The sequence below is a fragment of the Podarcis cretensis genome, assembly GCF_951804945.1.
Source record: "Podarcis cretensis genome assembly, chromosome: 8".
In the NCBI taxonomy this organism is placed as follows: Eukaryota; Metazoa; Chordata; class Lepidosauria; order Squamata; family Lacertidae; genus Podarcis; species Podarcis cretensis.
Genome location: NC_137177.1, coordinates 60,682,914 through 60,704,667, shown reverse-complemented (window position 1 = coordinate 60,704,667; position 21,754 = coordinate 60,682,914). Strand labels below are relative to the sequence as shown.

The 21,754-nt window shown below is 44.6% G+C and overlaps 1 protein-coding gene across 5 annotated transcripts in view; it reads right to left on the bottom strand.

Annotated features, from left to right (window-relative positions):
* LOC307223012 (ATP-binding cassette sub-family C member 12-like) overlaps positions 1-21,754 on the bottom strand; it is a 70,463-nt gene that overhangs the window by 15,177 nt on the left and 33,532 nt on the right. For all 5 annotated transcript variants that reach the window (XR_013841945.1, XM_079988716.1, XM_079988714.1 and 2 more), the window contains 5 exons: positions 16,369-16,595; positions 8,185-8,322; positions 7,091-7,277; positions 1,769-1,858; positions 829-1,018 (listed from right to left, as the gene is read on the bottom strand). Coding sequence is in view for 4 of the 5 variants with exons in the window: in XM_079988716.1 (XP_079844842.1) it covers positions 829-1,018; positions 1,769-1,858; positions 7,091-7,277; positions 8,185-8,322; positions 16,369-16,595 (832 nt within the window). In the remaining variant the exon portion in view is untranslated. The remainder of the gene's footprint in view (positions 1-828; positions 1,019-1,768; positions 1,859-7,090; positions 7,278-8,184; positions 8,323-16,368; positions 16,596-21,754) is intronic.

Genomic DNA, 21,754 nt, shown 5'->3' with positions numbered 1-21,754 from the left:
AGTGCATTCCCCACCAGGGAGAGAAGATGAGGTAGGGCTGACCATGCCTCCATCAGAAAGTCAGACAACGGAGGGGAGGTCAGATCCGGCCAGTATCCCGGAAGAGGGAAGCAGTGACCGAAGTAGTGTAACGGTTAGGAGAAAGGTCACTGGGTTGGCGCGAGAGGCAAGTTCAAATGTACAGGAGAGCAGGACAGCAGAGAATGAGGATTGGGAACCGGGTCCTAAAGCCCGCAGGAGGCAGGGGGAGGAGCTAAGCGACTCAGCGTCGGAAGAGTCCAGAAAGGGCAATGCCCCAGCGGGCAGGAGGACCCAGAAGAGGAGAGAGCAGCGGAAAAGGTGGAGCAGGGCTAGGATCTTAAACTGGTGTCAGAGGGGAGGAGACTCAGACGGGACTTCGCCGATCTAGGGTTTAAGATGTAGGGCTGCACGCTGCGGCTTTGAAATGGAACTTGAACTTCAATAAAGACTTTTGTACATTACGACAGCCTAGCGTTGGTCCTCTGTGAGCTGGGACCTAGAGGCAGCTCTGACACCACTCAACACAGATATTTGATCTGGTAGGGGATGGAAGCAAACAGATGGTGACTCTTAACATACCCATTTACTTGCATAATAAGCACTTATGGAAAACATTGCCACAGAGGCAATACTTTTGCCCTGTGCTGCTGATATGGTTGGTGGCCTGGCCTAGATCGATCAGGACCCGATGCTCTATCTTGAGCATTTATGCAGAGTCAGGGAAATACAGAAGCCCTCCTTCCACCCACCCTCCCCAGCCACAAAATAAGCAAATAAATCAGCGGGACTGAACTAAAAGTAACGCACCAGAGCCCGTCCGGCCAACAATCCCAATTTTTTCCTTGCCATGAATGTTCATGTTTAGGTCATGGAGCACCAAGGGGCTGTCTTCTCGATATTTCATCTGGTAGTTCTTGAAGGTAATTTCACCCTGATCAGGCCAGTTTGGGGGAGGGACAGCAACTGCCTTGCCCTCTGCTGCTTCAGGAACACATTTCTGGAAGAAAGCAGGGCAGGGGGCTGGTGGGATTCATCCACTATCACGACAACTTGGGTCACAGACTGGGCTTTTTTTAAAGAGGTGCAATGAGTCACTGAGCTGTGATAATGAGGGGTTGCGTTTGTGTTTGCGTGGAAGTCAATACACACTAGAAATAATGGTTCTCAAGGGCTGTGGTGATTGTTGAGAATGTCACTTCTGATCTGACTTCCCTCTCCGCATCCCTCATAATGCTGCGCTGCATTGGTAGGTCAAACTAACATGGGTCTACCTACAATTTGCACTATACACTTAAAGCAGCACCATGCCACTTTAATAATAATAATAATATAATTTATTATTTATACCTCACCCATCTGGCTGGGTTTCCCCAGCCACTCTGGGCAGCTTCCAACAAAAGATTAAAAATACATTAAAACATCAGTCATTAAAAACTTTATACAGTAGTGGCTCACCCCCACAATGATCCTGGGACCTAGAGTGCTGGCACCTCCTTTTCCTCACAGAGCTACAATTCTGAGTAGTTTAACAGCCCATCTTCTTCCCATGATACTCTGGGAACTGTAGCTCTGAGAGGGGAATACCTTTTACCTTTACCTAGGGGCCTCCTAACAACTCCCAGCACCCTTAACAAACTACACTACCCAGGATTCTTTGGGGGCTGTTCCATGTGGTATCAAACTGCTTTAGTACAGATAGGGCCTAGCTAGAATTGCTTTAAATACTCTCGCCAGGGGCCCTTCTTACCGTGATATATTCCATAATTTGCTCGACATGTGTAAATCGAGCTTCTGTCTCCGATCCCGTTCTCACACACACTTGCAGAAGTCCACTCAACTATGAAGGAGGTGAAGAAAGGAAGGGGGAAGATCAGGAAGCTGTACTGGGGGGTATTTAGCTATCTGAGCGCCAAACAGAAAAGCAGGAAGATTTCAGTTCTATTCATTGCAGTCGCTGCAGGATATACCAGACTGTTATTCTCCCACACGAGAACCCGGGAAGCTGCTGGAGTCAGTGCCAGTTTTGAAAGATCAGGTGACCTCCACCGCCCCACCACACTGTTGCTGCTGCTTCCCGGGAAGCATTGGGTGTGAGGTTGGCGTGGTGTGAATGCACTTGTGGAGCCAATTTGGTGCTCCCACTGGTGTGTCTGCACCTCACTGCCTTTCCTGTACTGGCAGTAGCATGACCAACCAGCGGTCAGGTGAGTGCCACCACCACACTGCCTGCTATTGCCTCCATGGAAAGAGTTATCCCTGCCTCTTGACCTCCCTCGTCTGACTCTCCTACTTCAGCTTCTACCTCTGATGCCACAGATTCTCCCCCCTCCGACCACTCACTAAGCCCTGTTACCTCTTCAGCTTCCGACAACTTCTCCTTGTCTTCTCCTTCCCCTCCCTCTGACCACTCATCGTTGTCCCACCACCAATTCCCAGGCTCTGGGCCTTCTTCCCCTGTGGGGGTTCCCCAGCTGGCTCCTCCCACCATTCTTCTGTGTCCAACTGGTCTATGGCATATGGGATCAGTTTCCGTACACGCATGTACAGCCCACGTCTTCAGCACCTGCATGGGCTGGGTGTCGGGAGCACCTTCTCCAGCCTTCCGATCATAGGAATGTAGGAACAACAACACAGCATTCCCAAGGAATAGGTCCTGGTGCAGTGGACTCACATTTGCTCATGTGAGCACCTCAAAACAGCAGAGTAACAGAAGCAAATCTGTGGAGGTTTTGTTGCATACCTAATTTATTCCTTCTAATTAAACAAATAAAAGAACATAACTGTTATGTACTGAGTTGAATAGGATCCAGAATGCAGCAGTCTGATTGGTCCTAGAACAATAGGATTCAGAATGCAGCTGTCTGATTAGTCCACAGGAACCACCCAATCCAGCTCAAGGTAGAAGTGAATCCACAACCTGATTGGCCTACAGGAAAATCCCGGAATTAGCTAATCACATGGGGCCCATTGTGTAAATAATGTATATAAAGCAGACATTCTGGGGGAAATTCTATTCCTCCTCACCACTATGAGCTGAATAAAGAGCATGAAATCCACTCTTGACTCCGAGTATATTTCAATAACAAACATGTACGAGAGAAACAGCTCTCTCATACTGCCATCTTGTCTCTAGACAGATCAAAGAAAAAGCCACAAAGTGCTAGGGGCGGAAGTCTGGAAGAGTAGCTTCTGCCCCCTCCTTTCTCTCAGACAGAAAGTAAAACAAACATGATCCGGTGATCGTTGCAATGGGAGGAATGATAATACTGACAATCAGCTCCTATCAGTTCATTCCCAAGTAGGTGTGTTTACCCATCATCTCACAACCTGTTGCTTATCCAAATTTGGCTCTACAGCCAGTGGTGGAGCTAACTGCCCAAGCACCCAGAGCGGCGAACATGCCATGCACCCAGGGGACAGGGCAAGCTGCTGAGGGGGGCGACCGGCACAGCAATCGGCACTCGGGGGGTGATCGGCACCCACTGGGGGTGGTCGGTTCGGCGGTTGGCATCCAGGAGAATGATTGGCACCCAGGGGGGCAGCACGGCGATCCACCCAGGGAGGATTTTTTCACACACCGCTCAGGGATGACACCCGGGGTGGGTCGCCCCCCCCCTTCCTACGCCCCTGTCTACAGCTTCTTGGTAGCCCCTTTTCATCTGCTTTCATGGATGGCTACTGGGTGAAGCAAAGTACAGGAAATATTCAAAGCGAAAAGCAGGCTAAGGAAAAGAGAGTGAGTCACAGGCCCGGCAGCAACACTCTCGAACAATGAACCCCCGAGGCCATTTCAGAACTAGTTAACAACTGCCCGTGGAGAATGACTAACTACAGGCCTAGAAATATATATATATATCGTTCACAATTTGACTTGAGGGGCCTATGCTCTGCTGGCAGCTCTGCTGACTCCCAGGAAAGAGCTGTCCTTTCGGAAAGTGAGTTGAATAAAGGGACTTGCAATTTAGCATGACCAAAATAAAAATAAAAATGCCTCACACTTTAGGGAAAACAGCACCACTTTAAGCTGCCTTTCCCCCCCTATGTGCTAACGTGCATAAAGCATAGACATGAGCGACACATCATTAATCCTGCGATAATAACAGATGGCTCCTTGCATTCACTGTATAGAAGCTTAAATGTCAGGAACAGAGTTTCTGAGTCAGGACGAGGAAAGGTTAAGCCAACAAATACAGGCAACCATTTGTTGCCTCTGAGAGATCCATTACAACTGGAAATGTATTTCCATCACTAGTCTGAGAGTGTAAAGGTTAAGGATGGAGAAAAGGGGTGGGGGAGCATATGATGAGTGTTTCGCGATAAGGATGCTTAAGATGACTTAAGAAAATAACATATCGATCGCCATGTAAGATGAAAATCACAAAAGAAAGATCCTACTGCATTTCTTTGCCCCAAGGAAAGATTTTGTAGCACCTGGGAAAAAAAAGAAAATAAATGGAAGGTCACTGACTTCAGGCATTCCAAGGACCCTCCATTCCTGAGGGTCAGTTCACACAAATTTCTGGAGGGTTGTGGAAGATGGATCCCCACCTTGGCTGTTTTCCAGACTACTCGGATGATTCCGTAAGAATCAATCACTTGGGTCGGGCGATCACTTCTGACACCGATCTCACTTGCTCCAGGAATAACCACATCAGTCACTCAACTGTTGCGACTGCTTCTATGGATGCCACAAATTTTGGACCACTGACATCATGTGAGGAAGGGCGGAGGTTCGGTGACCGAACACATGCTTTGCACTTAGAAGGTCCTAGGTTCAGATCCTGGCATCTCCGGTTCAGAGAGGATCGGGTGGCAGGTGATGCAAAGGACCTCTGTTTGAGTCTCTGAAGAACTGCTGCCAGTCAGAGTAAAACAACACTGGACTAGATGAACCAATGGTGTGCCTTAGTAAGAAGGTTTTTTATCTACAGATAGTGGTGGCTGATTCCTCTTGGGACTGGTAGGGGGAGTGGAAGGGAGACTAACAGTAGGTGGAGCCAGAGAAGCCTATGACAGGCAAAGCCAACTATAGGCAACAACCAATTTACATGCATCCACTTGTTTGGTGTAGTGGTTAAGAGCGGTCGACTCGTAATCTGGTGAACCAGGTTCGATTCCCCGCTCCTCTGCATGCAGCTGCTGGGTGACCTTGGGCCAGTCACACTTCTCTGAAGTCTCTCAGCCCCACTCACCTCACAGAGTGTTTGTTGTAGGGGAGGAAGGGAAAGGAGAATGTTAGTCGCTTTGAGACTCCTTCGGGTAGTGATAAAGCGGGATATCAAATCCGAACTTTTCTTCTCTTCTTATCGTGCTGAATCCGGAAGCTTTTCAAATGGCAGAAACGGCCTTAAAAGAGCTAGACAGGGCAAAAAAAGGAGCAGAAACAGCCCCTAGAAATCCCACAAGCCTTTGCAAGTGCAATTCCAGGAGCTCTTGCACTTACTGTTGAGGACTGTGGAGAGTTGGAGTTTGGTCAAGGAAATTCAGAAGGAGTCATTGTGGTGGAATTTGGCAGTTTGACAACTGGTAAATGCTGCTGGTTTTCCCAAGGGTTTCCAGAGTTTTAGAGGGTGTTTGCAGGCTTTTCTAATGGTGTTTCAAATATAAGAGATCTCATGTAAACGTGCGGTGCCTTGGAATGTAACCTCTGTGTAAATTGGGAGTTGCCTGTAATTCTGGTTTCATCCATGTCCTCCTCCAAGTTCTACAAAGGCAACGCTGAGATTGAGGAGAAGGAAGCTGCGGCCGTGGTGTGGCTGGAAGAAGGAGGCAGGCATGAGGGGGATAGCCAAGAGGAGAGTGGTGGGGCAGTGTCCCATTTGCCCCAATGGGCCAATCTCCACCATCTTCAGATTTGCATCTTCCCATGCATGGACTCAGGTCCACTTCACCATTTTATGTGGCAGGGTGGACACCATAGAAAGTGAAACGGCGACACATTTCAAAGCACTGGAGGGCAAACAGTAAGCAGGCATGTGGCAGGATCCCCAGTTGTCTGCAGCTCCTTCAGCGTGGATCTCCTGTGTGTTTTTGCTAACACATGCCTCCTTTTCACACTTTTAACAGCTGCTGAAAACTCCAGAAAATGCACAGAGGCACAAATTGCCCCATGTACCATGGCAAAAGAATACCACAAATCTGTACATTTTGGAAGAGCAACAAACTAGCTCCCGCAAAACAATGTGTTTAGCATTTCAATCCGTGCTTGACATTAGCAAGAAGGGGTTAGATTGGAAAGCTAACTCAACCAGATGTATTTGAAGGATGCACTTTGCATATCGGGGACCCAACAGCTGGGCTTACAAATACAGCAAGAAAATATGTTCTGTGCCTATTAAAGCGGTACAGTTGGAGGGCAGGTTCTTTCATTTTGCATTTATTTAAAGGCAAAGCTTTCTAATGCACACTTTCCAGAGCAATGCATAAACCGAAACACAACTATCCCTTCTCCAAAATTTTTAGCACAGTTGTCCAGCCAAGGAACATGTGGGGAAATGTATACACTAGGGCATAGTGTGCAAAAAGTACACACTATCTGCACTTTCTGGAGACAATTGGTGACACTTTGTTCCAAAAGGCTTTCCCAGCTAGATAAATGGGTCTTTGCCACGAGTGTCTACTTGTTAGGGTTTCGGTCTTGTTTTAAATTTATTTGATGTTTTAAGATGCTTTTTAAATAATCTTGTGGGCAAGACAGTTGTTTAGAAGCCAATTAAATCAATGATAATAAAACAAACAAATAAATTAGTGGAAAAATACATAAAACATGCTATGGTAGAGGGAAATTGGTTTGGAAAACTGCGTACATTAGGTGAAAAACACATACAGAAATGTTTATGTTAAGAGGAGAAATTTGAATTAAAATGTTGATGAATATTCACAAGGACTTTTAAAAAATAATAATAATTGCAAACTAATGGGGAAACATGGAGAACTGAACTCAAGGTTGGAAAAAGGAGAAACTGAAACAGACAGAAACTCCCCCCCCCCCAGTGGTGCATTGGGCCACTTCAGGTCTGATTTGGAGTGTGTCGGAATGAAGCTTGAGTTATCCAGGCGATTCACTTACCTGGATAGTGTAAGACAAGGCCAAGCCTTTTTCTGCAGCGCTGATGGAAGAAGGGCTGAGGACGACAAAGAGGGCGACAATCAAAGTCATGACGGTCATGAGCATGTCTGTCCTCAATGCAAACCACCGCAGCGCATAGTTGAACAGCATGAAGTGGCCGGAGCTCTCGTCGTTCAGCTTTCTAAAACTGGAACCAAAACCAAGGATAGTACTTAGCAAGTTGGCTCGAGTTTGGATCTGTTTTTAGTCTACTGCTGTTTTGGCTTTTCGGAAGCCTGAAATCGTTGTCGTCGGTTCTTCTTTTCGGTAATTTTGTTATTTTAGCTTTTTTGTAAACTGCTTTGAGGTTCTTAAGAAAACAATAATCGAGCAGCATATGAATTTTATGAAATAAAAGCTTTCTCTAGTCAGTTCATACAGAACATCAGCACAATAGCATACAACCATTGGGATTAGTAGCACTTGAGGGTCTTAACTTCTATTATTTTTTTCTTATCCTTTCCCCCTTTGTGTGTGTGTGTGTGTGTGTGTGTGAGAGAGAGAGAGAGAGAGAGAGAGAGAGAGAGAGAGAGAGCAAGCACACAAAGGGCAAACTGTGTTTTGCAAACCAACTTCAACCCCTGGCTTAAACATAGGAGGAGCCATGCTGGATCTGGAAACTGGGATGGTTAAGTGCCCTCCTTCTGCTGGTAGACTCCAGGTTACAAAGGAACTGGAACTGGAAGAAGACTCATGGACAGGTTGAATAATTGCGATTTAAAAACCAGGTCTTGACAATAGCTTCATGCTTTGCGTGGGTGGGGAAGGTTATAAAGGGTGCAAATGAGGTTATCACTTGGCTGCACATGTAACAATTTTCTTCGAGACAATGCTAAGAATTTGTGACGTAATCTGGAAAGCTTCCCCACAGCTTGTCATTTCCCGCAAATGAAAAGCCACAGGGCGCCAGTGCTTATGGAGCAGCTTCATCTATGGCCCGGCAGGTGGGAAAGATGCAGGATTGGTGGTCAAGAGAAGAAGAGTGACACAGCTTGATCTGCCCCATCTGAGGGACCGAGACAGAAAGAATGTGACTTTGGGGCCAGGCAACTTACCGAATGCTGTAGTTCTCCTTCTTATTGTATGCGTGGATTGTGCTAAGGCCTGGGACAGTGGACATGATCATGGAAAGCCATGGAGACTTGCTCATGTTTTCAAATCGCTTGAGCTCTCGGATGGTGCTCTGGAAAACCCTGCAGCAAAATGCAGGTAAGATTGCACAGAGTTAGATCCTGGCTTTGGAAGGGGACTTGGAATCCCTTCCTAATGAATATTCCTAATGAGTATTCTGGATTTGCAAACTTGAAGCAGTTGCCCACCACACCACCCCCAAGAGAAGTCTTACAGTGCAACCTCAGACCTGTCTCAGAAGTATGTCCCACAGAGGGCTCATCCACACTTGGGCTTGACCCTGTGTTTTGAACATATTGTGTACCAACTGATTTCTCTGGGTTTGAGAACTTTTCTTCTTGTTCCAAATCCAATCTTACCCACTAAATCAGATCCTGTCCGATATGCAGAAAGAGAGATTCTGCTTAACTGAGATTCAGTTCACCGGGATTTTCGCAAGGCATCGCCGCGGAACAACGAGAGAAGTTCTTGGAACCAGGGGAATTTATTTTTTTTTTTTTTAAAAAAAATATATTTTATTAAATTTTCATAGTACACAATATACATACAAGATCCCTTCACCAAAAAAATAGTACACAAAAAAGCCAGAACAAATACACCAAAAAACCATATAGAAAAAAGGAAATAAAAAAGAAAAAAGAAAAAGAAAAAAACCAACCATTCAATACAATTTTTTTATATATAACTAACTGGACTTCCTCACATCTCCTTTACCCTGCATTATTTATATTAAAAATATCAGCAAATTATTACCTTGTTTCATACCTTATTTTGTACTTTCCAAATATTATACTTCTAAATTTAAGATAATTTTTATCATTTACTCATACCTTAAATTTAAACATATTGTTGCCTTAAATTTCGACCTTTTCTTACTTATAACTTAATTTTCTATTTTACAAAATCTATTTGCTGGAACTGAGATTTTCTAAATCGTGCAGATACTTAACATTCATACAACTTATATTGTTTTTGTAAATAGTCCTTAAACTTCTTCCAGTCCTCTTCCGTTGTTTCTTCTCCCAAGTCTCGGATTCTGCCAGTCATTTCAGCCAATTCCATATAATCCATCAATTGCGTCTGCCACTCTTCCAGTGTGGGCAAGTCTTGTGTCTTCCAATACTTTGCAATAAGTATTCTTGCTGCTGTTGTCGCATACATAAAGAAACTTCTGTCCTTCTTTGACACTTTCTGGCCGACAATGCCCAAGAGGAAGGCCTCCGGTTTCTTAACAAAGGTATATTTAAATACCTTTTTTAGTTCATTATAGATCATTTCCCAGAAGACCCTCACTTTTGGGCATGTCCACCAGAGGTGAAAGAATGTCCCCTCAGCCTCTCTACATTTCCAACATTTATTATCAGACAGGTGATATATTTTTGCAAGCTTGACTGGGGTCATGTACCACCTATATATCATTTTCATAATATTCTCCTTCAAGGCATTACATGCCGTGAATTTTATTCCGGTGGTCCATAACCTTTCCCAGTCCTCAAACATAATGTTATACCCAATATCCTGAGCCCATTTTATCATGGCTGATTTAACAGTCTCATCCTGTGTGTTCCATTTAAGCAGCAAGTTATACATTCTCGAAAGTACCTTAGTCTTTGGTTCCAACAGTTCTGTCTCTAATTTCGACTTCTCCACCTGGAATCCTATCTTTTTATCCAATATAAAAACCTCTTGAATTTGAGCGTAGTGTAACCAATCTTGCACCTTATTCTTTAATTTCTCCATGCTCTGCAACCTCCATTTGTCTCCAATTTTTTCTATTATTTCCCAATATTTCGGCCAGCAGGCCTCCATATTGAGTCTTTTCCGGGCCTTAGCCTCCATTGGTGATAGCCATCTCGGGGTCTTACTTTCTAGTAAGTCTTTATATTTTGTCCAGACAATAAATATTGCTTTTCTGACAATATGGTTTTTGAACATTTTATGAATCTTTACCTTGTCGTACCACAAGTATGCATGCCAACCAAAAGCATTGTTAAACCCTTCCAGATCTAGGACATCAGTGATCTCAAGAAGTAACCAATCTTTCATACAGCAGAAAGCTGCAGCTTCATAATATAACTTTAAATCTGGCAGGGCAAACCCCCCTCTTTCTTTTGCATCAGTTAATATTTTAAATTTTATTCGGGGCTTTTTGCCCTGCCAGATAAACTTAGAAATATCTTTCTGCCATTTTCCAAAACATTCCACTCTGTCCACAATCTGTAGAGTTTGAAACAAAAACAACATCTTTGGCAATACATTCATCTTTATAGCTGCAATTCGACCCAGCAAGGAAAGTTTCAATCTTGACCAAATTTCTAAATCCTTTTTAATTTCTGACCAACATTTTTCATAATTATCTTTAAATAAATTCAAATTTTTAGCAGTCAAATTAACCCCTAGGTACTTCACTTTTTTAACCACATTTAACTCTGTCTCATTCTGAAACCTTTCTGCTTCCAAAGATGTCAGATTTTTTACCAAAACCTTAGTTTTTTGCTTATTCAATTTGAATCCCGCCACCCGACCAAACTCATATATCAGTTCCAAAACTCTTTTCGTACTAGATTCTGGCTCCTGTAATGTTATTACCAAGTCATCTGCAAAAGCTTTCAATTTATACTGTTTCACTCCGACCTGTATTCCTTGCACCAACCGGTCCTCCCTAATCATGTTCAAAAGCACCTCTAGGACTGAAATAAATAACAGAGGGGATAAGGGGCAACCTTGTCGTGTTCCTTTATCAATTTTAAACTCTTCTGTCACCACATTGTTAACTATCAATTTAGCTTTTTGCTCTGAGTAAATTGCCTCTATTCTATTTTCAAACCCCCGTCCCACTCCCATCCCTTCCAAGTTTTTCTTCATAAACCTCCAAGAAATGTTGTCAAAGGCCTTCTCCACATCAATAAAAATTAACACTGCTTTTGTGTTAATATTAGTTTGCAAAAGTTCCAAAATGTCTATAATGTTCCTAGTATTATCGAACAAATGTCTACCTGGAAGAAAGCCTGCCTGATCTTTATGAATTACTTCATTTAGCACTTTTTTAAATCTACTTGCCAAAATATCCACAAAGATTTTATAATCCACATTTAGGAGTGAGATGGGACGGTAGTTCTTAAGTTGAGTCTTTTCAGATTCCACTTTAGGTATCAATGTGATGAAAGCTTCTTTCCACAATTCTGGTGCCTTCTTCCCCTCCATGATCTGGTTACAGACCTCCATTAGTGGTTGTGTCAAAAAATCTTTCAATGTCTTGTAATACTTGGAGGTAAGACCATCAGGTCCTGGAGATTTGCCTAGTTGCATATTCTGAATGGCACCCTCAATTTCTTGTTGCGTTATTTTATCATTTAGGATTGTTCTCTTTTCCTGGGATAATTTTGGTAGTCCATTAATTTTTAGGAAATGGTCTATCTCAGTCTCTTCCTGCGGCCCTTGCATATAAAGTTGTTTGAAATATCTCTGGAAGCACTTTCTAATTTCCTCTGGTTTCTGGATATTCCTCCCTTCAATCTCTAAATTGATAACCGTGTTCAATTTTTGTCTCTTTTTCAACTGCCATGCAAGCAGTTTCCCACACTTATTTGCTGATTCAAATGATCTTTGTTTCATCTGTTTAATTTTCCACTCAACTTCTTGATTTATCAATTTAGCGTATTGTGCTTGGTAAAATTTAATTTCTCTCAGAACCTCCTGTGATTTAGGTTTTGATCTCAATTTTTTCTCACCATCTCTTATCTTGTCTAAAATCTTATCCTTTTTTTCATTCCAAAGTCTTTTCTTTATTGTGTTCTGTTGTATCAAAAACCCTCTCATAACTGCTTTACTTGCGTCCCAGATTATTCTTTTTTCCACCGTAGTATTCAAATTTATTTCAAAATAGTCTTTTAAAGTTTTTTGGGCCTTCTTGACAATCTCCTGATCTCTTAATAGGGTGTCATTCATTTTCCATCTGAAGGAACCGGTTGGAATAAGTCTCATTTCCACTTTCATAGCATTATGGTCGGAGCAGGTTTTTGGGCAGATTTCCACTTTTCTAGTCTTAGGTGCCAGTCCTCTAGTTATCCATATTTGGTCGATTCTTGTCCATGACAGGTGGGCTTCAGAAAAGAAAGTTCCTTCTCTGCCTAAGGGGTTCTTTGTCCTCCATATATCAATCAAATCCATATTGTCAGTTAGTTCAAAGAAAGTTTTAGGTAGTCTGCCGTCATTTGTTAAATTTTGATTTTGTGACTTATCCATATTTGTAGAGACCACTCCATTCATATCTCCCATCATAATGATGTTGGTATAGTCCAGATAGTCCAGAATTGTCTCATGCAGTTTCCTGTAAAATTCTGATTTCCCCTCATTCGGCGCATAAATTCCTAATATTAAAAACTTTTCTCCTTGGACCTGTATTTCAATTGCCAAAATTCTTCCTTGCTCGTCTTTAAATAAGAGTTTTGGTGACAGGCTCTCCTTTGCATAAATCACCACTCCTCTTTTCTTAACTTTGTCCGATGAAATAAATTCTTGGCCTAGTCTTTTATTAATTAACACTTTTCTATGAAGCCTAGTCACATGTGTTTCCTGCAAGCAAATAATGTCCAATTGTTCTTTTTTCAATATATGAAAAATTCTTCTTCTTTTTTCTGGGGAATTTCCGCCATTTATATTCCAACTAAGAAGCTGCAGAGACATCCTGGATCAGTCTGTTAGTCCTGTGGTGGCGTCTCTTTCTTTTGGTCCTCTGGTCCCGAGGGTGTAGGTGCAGGTGTAGGTATAGGTGGAGGTGGTGGCCAAGATCCTGTTGTTCCTTTCTGTAGGTCCTCTTCGTGGTCGTTCAAAAACTTTTGTTGATCCTCTGCTGTTTTGATTTTAACTTTCTTTCCTTTGAAGTTGAAGGATAGTCCTTGAGGGAACTCCCGCCTAAAGGGAATTGAGTTGCTTCTCAGTAGTCTTGTTAATTCTATATAAGTATCTCTAAGGTCCAAAAGTTGTTTCGGGATGTCTTTGTAGATTTCTGCCTTGATGCCTTGAATAACAAGTGATTTTCCAAAATGAAGGCCTAGTATTTTATCTCTCTCTTGCTTAGATCTCAAGATGATCAGATAGTCTCTGGATCTGTCCTTCCTCACCACTCTTCCCAATCTAAAAGCAGTTACAATTTTAAAGTCCTTATCTTCTTCTATACCCCAGAACTTTGTAATTTCTCATGTCAAATAACCAATCAGATCTTCCTGTTCAAGTTCTGGGATAGCTCTCAACCTAAGATTATTTTCCCTATTCTTCAGTTCCGTCATAGCCAGGTAGGCTTGCTGTTCCTTGATCTGTTTGTGCAAGGGCTTTACCTCCACTTTTAATGCGTCAACTTTCTGATTGGCTGCCTCTGCTTTCTGATTGGCTTCCTCAGCCAATTTACGGTTTTCCACAGTTGCTTCCTGAATATTCCCAATTGCTTGTGTGTTGAGCAACTTGATCAGTCAGTTTGCTAATAGTGGCTGTTGCTTGGTCAATTTTGGACGAATGCTCATCCGCCTTTTTATTTAAAATTGCCAGTTGTTCCAAAATTTGATTTAAAACTGTTTCAGATTCTCCAGATGCCATATCCTTTGGTGCAGTTTGCGCAACTACCTCTTCTTGTACTAGAACAGCTGGGACAGAAGATCTGCGTGGCTGAGAAGTCAAAGTTGTTTGTACTAGTTGTTTAGCTTTCGTTTTAGCCAATCTTGCTTTCCCTGTGCCACTCATTCCAATCCTGACTACGTGCCAAGGTTAAATTGTATACAGTCCCGTGGGAAAGACAGTTCCAAAGAGTAAACAACAAGGCAGCAAAGAGTCAAAACAAAATACAGTTCCCAGAAAATTATAAATCCAAAGTCCTCTAGGGGGAGTACATTTGTACTTCAGCAGAAAGAAAGGACTGTTCCGCCATTAAAATCCCAGCAGTTAAAAACAGATTTAAAGAGAGCCTTCAAATTCCTTTTGGTTTGCAGAGCTTCCTCAATGTTAAAACAAAGTCTTTGAAGATGTGCAAGATACAGTTCCCCAGTTTGTAACTAAACTGTAGCGCTCAAATGTAGCACTTTCAAAATTAAAAACATTTCAGCAATTTGACAGCTCTTTGTTGCCCCGGCAGTCCGTGACTTTGGGCTTCTCAGTTTATAAATCCACAAAGGAGAGGAAAGGTCCAATCAAAAGCCAGCAAAATTAAAGCAAAATTGTCTCTTTTCAATTATTATTAAAAACAAAGTTCAATTATTGCGCGAAAATCCACGCTTTTTACAGCCCTTTTTGAATGCTTCCAGCTTGTCAAAGTCTTTGCTTTGATCCTTTAAGCACAGTCAGGAGACGGACTTCCTGGTTACGTCTCCCGCTTTTAGCCGAATTTCAATCACTTTAGTCCCAAATTTTTAGGATCCCCTACTCACGGGTTTGTAGTTTGAAGTCTGATGTTCCAGGAAAAAAGGTCGGCGCTCATCGGCAGCAGCCGCACGGCTTCACTCCCGCAGAAAGAGCGATGAACTCACAGCACCGCTCCCCCTTCCACGCTCCGGAGCCCCTTACAGGGTTCCTTCCTCGTTTCTGGGGGGGCTTCTGGTGCCCGCCGAGTCCCACGGCCACAGGCTCACTCTGCCTGTGGTTTTTCTTAGTGGGTCTCCGCTTTGCCGTAGCGGACGACCCTTTTCTGCGGGGCCCCTCTTCACAGCGCGAAGAGGACCGCCATTGCCGTTTCGCACCGCCTCCGGAAGTCCGGAACCAGGGGAATTGAATTAGTAAACAATACAATCAAAATACAGGTCAAGCCAAAGTGTGGATGAGCCATGGGTTCCATGGGGATTTCTCCAGGAAAGTGGGTGTAGGATTGTAGACTTAGGCCAGATCTATTTTAATTATCTGTAAGATAATTATCTGTAGGATAATGAATTTATCCTGTACATAAGGTCTCTGGGCGGGTTAGGAAAGCATTGTGCATTTGTGAAAACAAGGGAAATGATTCCAAAGGGAAGCAGCACACAATGGGTTACAGAAAGCAGACTGAGGTGGGTCTTTGAAGCATACCTGAACTGCAAGAAGCTAAGCAAATAAAGTGGAAGCTACAGAATGGAGATCCTAGAGGCACCTTTGTGGGGAGGGACTTCTACAATTCAGAGGATGCCTCTCTCAGGCTATCATTCCTCACTGTGGGTGGCAGGAATGCCACGAGAGCTGACTGCTGACCTCAGCACTGAAAAAGTTCAATTACAGTGGTATCTTGGTTCTCAAACTTAATCCGTTACGGAAGCCCATTCCAAAACCAAAGCGTTCCAAAACCAAGGCACGCTTTCCCATAGAAAGTAATGCAAAATGAATTAATCTGTTCCAGACTTTTAAAAACAACCCCTAAAACAGCAATTTAACATCAGTTTTGCTACCTAACGAGACCACTGATCCATAAAATGAAAGCAATAATCAATGTACTGTGCTGTAAAATAAATAAGACAGTATTGTAGATGATAAAAAGTAATATTTTTTTCCTTACCTGCACTGATGATAGCCATTGTTTGGATGAGGGGCTTTTATCCATTTCCACAGTCACACAATCAACTAATCAGTAGCTGAACTGGGTTCCACACAGTCACAAAAACAAATTAACTGAAAAAGCCTCAGAAACAAAAACGCAAAATAAAAAACAAAAGTGCCAAACTTAATCCTTTCCAGAAGTCCATTTGACTTCCGAAATGTTTGAAAACCAAGGCACAGCTTCTGATTGGTGCAGGTGCCCCAGAAACAATAGCCGACAGCTGCATCGGACGTTCAGCTACCGAAGAAAAGTTTGAGAACCAAGGTGTTTGAGAACCAAGGTACCACTGTAGTTGGGATAAAGGGGATATCTGGGGGATTAGAGCAGCCCAAAATGGAATCTGTCCCTTAGAGACTGTGTTCTGGAAAGTCTTCTGGGGGGACTACAAACTGACAGGAGGGGAGGGTAGAATTAGAGACCAGTGGGTCCCCTTAACTTGCAAGGGGCAGAATGAACACACAGATCAAATACACACTGCAGGGTTGTTGTTATTTTCAAAAGAAATTCTGGGGTAGGAAAAACAACCACATACCGGGGGGGGGGGGGACGTCCAACTTACTGGAAGAGTAGAATGAAAAGAATCATTAGGACAGCGATTCCAATTAGGAGGTAAGGAAACACAATGGCGACGATGACAATGATGGAGAGGACCATGAAAAGCTGCTGCAGAAACATTTCGGCATGAAACGGAAGCCGCACATCCAGTTCGTCCATATCTTTAGAGAAGCGGTTCATTACTCTGCCAGTGGGAGTCGTATCAAAGAAACTCATTGGGCTCCATAAGATCTGCGGATAAAAGGGGAGGGTGCGGTAAAATGACAACAACAAATTGGGATGGCAGACATGTCTTTTGTGGCACTCAGTGTTTGGGATCACAGATCTGTGCCAGCTTAATGTGAGCTGTGGTGTGAATACAGCGTTGGGCTGTTGTTTTCGTTTGGCGGCTGGGGTGGTGGTAGTGGTGGGGTCTTGTTTGTAAATCAAACTTGAAAGGACAAGCACGAATTGTGGTTTCATTTCTCACCATCACCCCCGCAACTGTTATGGAGAAAAAACAAAGCATGCACACGAGAATCACAGCACTGCAATTGCAATAGTGGGGATGTAAAACAATGCCACTTCCGACATCAGGAGGAGGGGGTTTTGCGGTTCTCACGACCCATTCACACTCTCGCGGGGCTGACTACAGCCCCACGAGAACAGGGGAATCCCGGGATCATTAGTATGCATTATTCATCGCGCCAGCCAATCGGCTGGCGGCGGGGGCGGGGCGAGTAAGGGGCATTTAAGGTCGGGATAGCCCATACTTGCCCCTTTCTTTCCTTCCAGCAGCTGCGGTCGTCCAGAGAGTCTCCCCTGATCGTCCTGCGGCTGGCTAAGTACTTGGGGGTGGGGGGTGGTCTTTTGCTGTGGATCTTCCTAGACTAATTTTCCAGGTTATTTCTTTTCCAGGCAGGGAGGTTTAAAATTCGTCCCTGCTTTAAGCCGTGCACGCAGCTTCCCTGCTCACTACGCATCTGCTAGGACCTTGTCCAGGTGTGGGGAAGGTCCTCAAGAAGGGTGAGTTTTGTCAGTGGGGAGGCTGCCTTTGTGATCAAGTAGCTCGGAGCGTCCCCCCCCCAGCCCCTTTATTTCTCTTTATTTCTCCTCTTTCGTGGTGGGGAGGCTGCATTTGTTATTGCATAGTTTTTAACATTCCTCCCCCTCTTGCCTCTTTATTTTCACCTCGTTTGTGGCGTCGCTGCAGCTAGGCAACCAGCAGCATTTACAGGCGCACGTGGTGAAGCTTGGGTACCCATCTTTTGTAAGGGCGAGGTACTGGCAAACAGCCGTCGCCATTTTGGAGAGCTCACGTGGCAAAGCGCAGGCGGCCATTTTAAGTAAGGGAAGGATACTGGCAAGCATATTCTTTATGGTTCAGGCTTGGCTGTGATACAGGGCTGCTCCGATCTTCGGGGGAGGAATTAAAAAGCGATATTAACCTCATTCCTGAGGACGTTGGCAACCCCTGCTGCCAGGTGTTTTGAATAATCGCCCCCTTACACACTAGGGAGGCTTGCATTTTACAGCTTTGTTTTACCCTTCCCTCTCAGCAGCAGCTCTGACGCTTATTATAAATTGCCTGCATAGGCTAAGCTGCTCTGTGCAGCAGGCAGCTACATTGTTGCGATCCCTCCCACTGCTGGCTCCCAGGTCTGCAGCATTACAGGGGAGAATCTATTGCTGTAGCAGGTTTTTGAATGACAGGCTTTTAAGTGTGGTTATTGGGGGAAATACTTTAAAATAATAATATAAAAAAGGAATCTTTGGAAAAGCTGAATACTGGTTTCAAAGTCCTGATTGCTGGCTGCCTTGGAAATTAATTAGCAAACACTGTGGCTTATATTGTTATTTCAGCTTTCCATTTTAAAGCCTCAACTCATAGAGGCAATTAAAGGTCTTTGGAGGGCTGAGTGCTGGTTGTAAAGTGCTGTCTGCGTGCTGCTTGCAGGATTGATTTTTGCGATTGATTGATTGATGCAATTGATTCATTGGTGCAATTGATTGGTGCAATTGGCAAGCACTGTGGCTTATATCTTATTTCAGCTCTGCCTTTAAAAGCCTTAACTCATAAAGGCGGCAGAAGGACAAAAGAGTGCAAGGGGCTTCTGGCAGCATCATTTACTTGGCCCCTCATTGACGATAGCAATTCATTTGCTATACTTCTTTAGACTCCATCTGCCTGATTAATCCATCGGTTGCTTTTAATCAGGGCAGTTTAATAAAATAATAATAATATTAATATATTTAAATAATTAAAAAATAAATAAAATAAAATAAAATAAAATAAAATAAAATAAAATAAAATAATAATTAAAAAAAAATAGACAAGTAAATTTAAAAATAAATAAATAAATAAATAAGGAATAGTCAATAATAGCTTCCTTCTTGACTGGCAACCTGGGCTCTACCCAATAGGCTAAATAATCACTTTACTAGTAGTCTCTGTGTAGGCAGTTGTATATACATATAGACATTCGTAAGTGCATAGTGAGGGGTCGCCCAACAAACGCCGACTCAATGGCAAACAGGGGCAATCCTCAGCCATCCCAGCCGGGGGGTGCGCTAATACCGGTTGCGCACGGTAACCCGCAAGCCTTAGCTCAATTGTTTTCGGCGATTCAAGCATTTTACGCACAATGCGGGCCTCCGGCGGCCCTGGCACCGGCCATAGTTGAGGTCTCACAAGATTGCATCCCGGACACCCCCCCCCCAGCCTACAAGGCCAGGCTGGTCCCTCTGCAGCAGTGGCTAGTACGTCACAGCAGGACTTGGGGATTCCCAGTCGCCCCCAAACACGCCTACAAACGGCACGGGCGCAGAAGGCCAGGTCTAGTGCGCAGAGGGCCAAGGCCAGCGCGCCTAAATCCAAGGCCTCCTCAAGGAAATCCAAACAACCTAACGCCGCCCCTTCGGGCGCAGCCCATGGGGCAATTGGTATCCCTAGTGTTTTCCAGGATCCTCCAGCTCTCCACAGCCCATCAGAGGGGTCATCTTCAGATGAAGAGTTACCCCCACAGCAGGCGGAGCCAACTCCCTGTGAACCAGCCCCGCAAGGCAGCACCACCCGTGGCGGGAAGCGAAAAGCCAAGAAGAAGCACGTCTCGAAGAAGAGCAGGAGGGACAACTCCGATTCCGAGGATGACACAGGTACCTCTTCTTCTGAGGGTGACAGTGATGCCTCCATGGAAACATACTGGGGGGAGGGTGAAGAAACTGGTGTCCCCTTATGGATTCACGAGAGGAGGGCCAATTCTCACCGGAAAACTTTCAATGGTACTCTCGAATGGAAAGACAGGGCGTTAGTGGAAGATGTTAAAGTCTCAACGCACTCGTCTACCGATTTCATTTTGGGTAATCACCTTTCTAAGAGAAAGAGGGATAAGACACTGAACGGGGACTTCATAGATATGTTCACGTTACTACCGCCAGTGCAGGTAAAGGGTAAAGGGGAGAAAAAGCGGCATTACGGTAAGAAAAAATATAGATCCCCTAGGGCCGAGCGCACATTCGAGAACTGGCTCAATGGCTACCAGGTGTTCATGGGTATAGTGGTGGGGGCCTATCCAAAACGCAGGTTCCACCTTGCATCCTATCTGGCGCACGTGAGAAGAGCTCGGGAACTAGCGGGAGATGAGGCGGCCATTTCGTACGACGAGGATTTTCGTAGGAATGCTTCGCTTTTGTCCTCCACGCGATGGGATCAGAGGGACAATAACTACTGGATGGATCACGTAGGACCTTACATTGAAAAGAAACCACACGATCAAGCAAAAGCGGGTAAGGTGGACACAAAGAGGCGCAAGCACTGCTGGGATTTCAACAAAGGGGCCTGCCAGCGCACCTCTTGAAAGTACTTGCACGAATGCGACAAGTGTTGGGGTAGCCACCCAGCTGTCAACTGCTATAAGGGCAAGCAGCAGCCCTTTCGGGGCGGCAGGGGTCACCTCCACCAAGGTGTACCAGGACCTGCCCACGGGGCAGCAGGAAATCGCTACTAATTTATCTTTAGACCTAGCCCATTCCCCGATTAAGCTCCAACCCCTAAGAACGCTGTTAAACCTATACCCTAATAGACAAGCTGCCCGTCTACTATGGGATGGGTTTTCCCAAGGGTTCAGAATTCCTGTGGCTTTCACCCCCAATTCCAGTTGCCCCCCTAACCAGAAGTCAGTTTTGGAGAGACCAGACATAGTGACAAAAAAGATTCAGAAGGAAATTTCGGCTGGTAGGGTGGCTGGGCCGTTTGCACAACCTCCGATTGATCAGCTGCATATTTCACCGCTGGGCATTGTTCCCAAAAAGGCCCCGGGGGAATTCAGGATGATTCACAACCTTCCCTTCCCAAAGGGGGGGTCAGTGAATGATGCCATTCCCCAGGAGCTGTGCACAGTGAAATATACATCCTTTGATCAGGCAGTAAAATTGGTGCGGGGTTTCGGAAGAGGTGCTTTTTTGGCAAAATGCGACATTGAATCTGCATTTCGCCTCCTCCCAGTCCATCCCGATGACTTTTGTTGGCTTGGCTTTAAATACCAGGGAACTTATTTTATCGATAAAGCAATGCCAATGGGGTGTTCAATAGCTTGTGCAGCTTTTGAAACCTTCAGCACCTTCCTCGAGTGGGCGCTAAAATTCAAAACTGGTTCTGCAGGGGTGGGGCATTACTTGGATGATTTTATTTTGGTAGCAAGCAGCGCTAACGACTGTGCGACCTTACTTCAGGCCTTCACGTCCATGGCGGAAGAGCTGGGGGTACCTCTAGCAAATGAAAAGACAGAGGGTCCGGTCACTACAATGACGTACCTGGGCATCGAACTCGATACTATTGCCCAAACATCGCACCTTCCTGCCGAAAAATTGATGGCCCTTAGGGAGCTCATTTCACAGCTTTTGCCCATGAAAAAGGTTACCCTCAGGCAAATTCAATCTCTCTTGGGTCACCTTAACTTTGCTTGCTGAGTGGTTTCGCCCGGTCGGCCCTTCTGTGGTCGGCTGGCAAAGTTGTCAGCAGGTTTGCGGTCACCACATCATCGGGTGCGCCTCTCGAAGGCGGTAAAATCAGACCTCCAGGTCTGGTTGCAATTTCTAGAGGGCTATAATGGAATTTCTCTCTGGCAAGACAGCTTGGCCCTTCATTCCGACTTCCAGGTCCATTCAGATGCGGCAGGTTCCCTGGGGTTTGGGGTTTACTTCTGGGGTCAGTGGTGCGCTCAGCGATGGCCCTCTTCATGGCAGGGAAAACCCATTTTGCGTGACCTTACATTCTTGGAATTCTTCCCCATCGTCGTAGCAATTCATTTATGGGCAGACCAATTTAAAGATCGCAGGGTCTGCTTTTGGACGGACAATCAGGCAGTTGTGTCGGTTCTAAATAAGCAATCTTCCCGCTCGCCTAGAGTAGC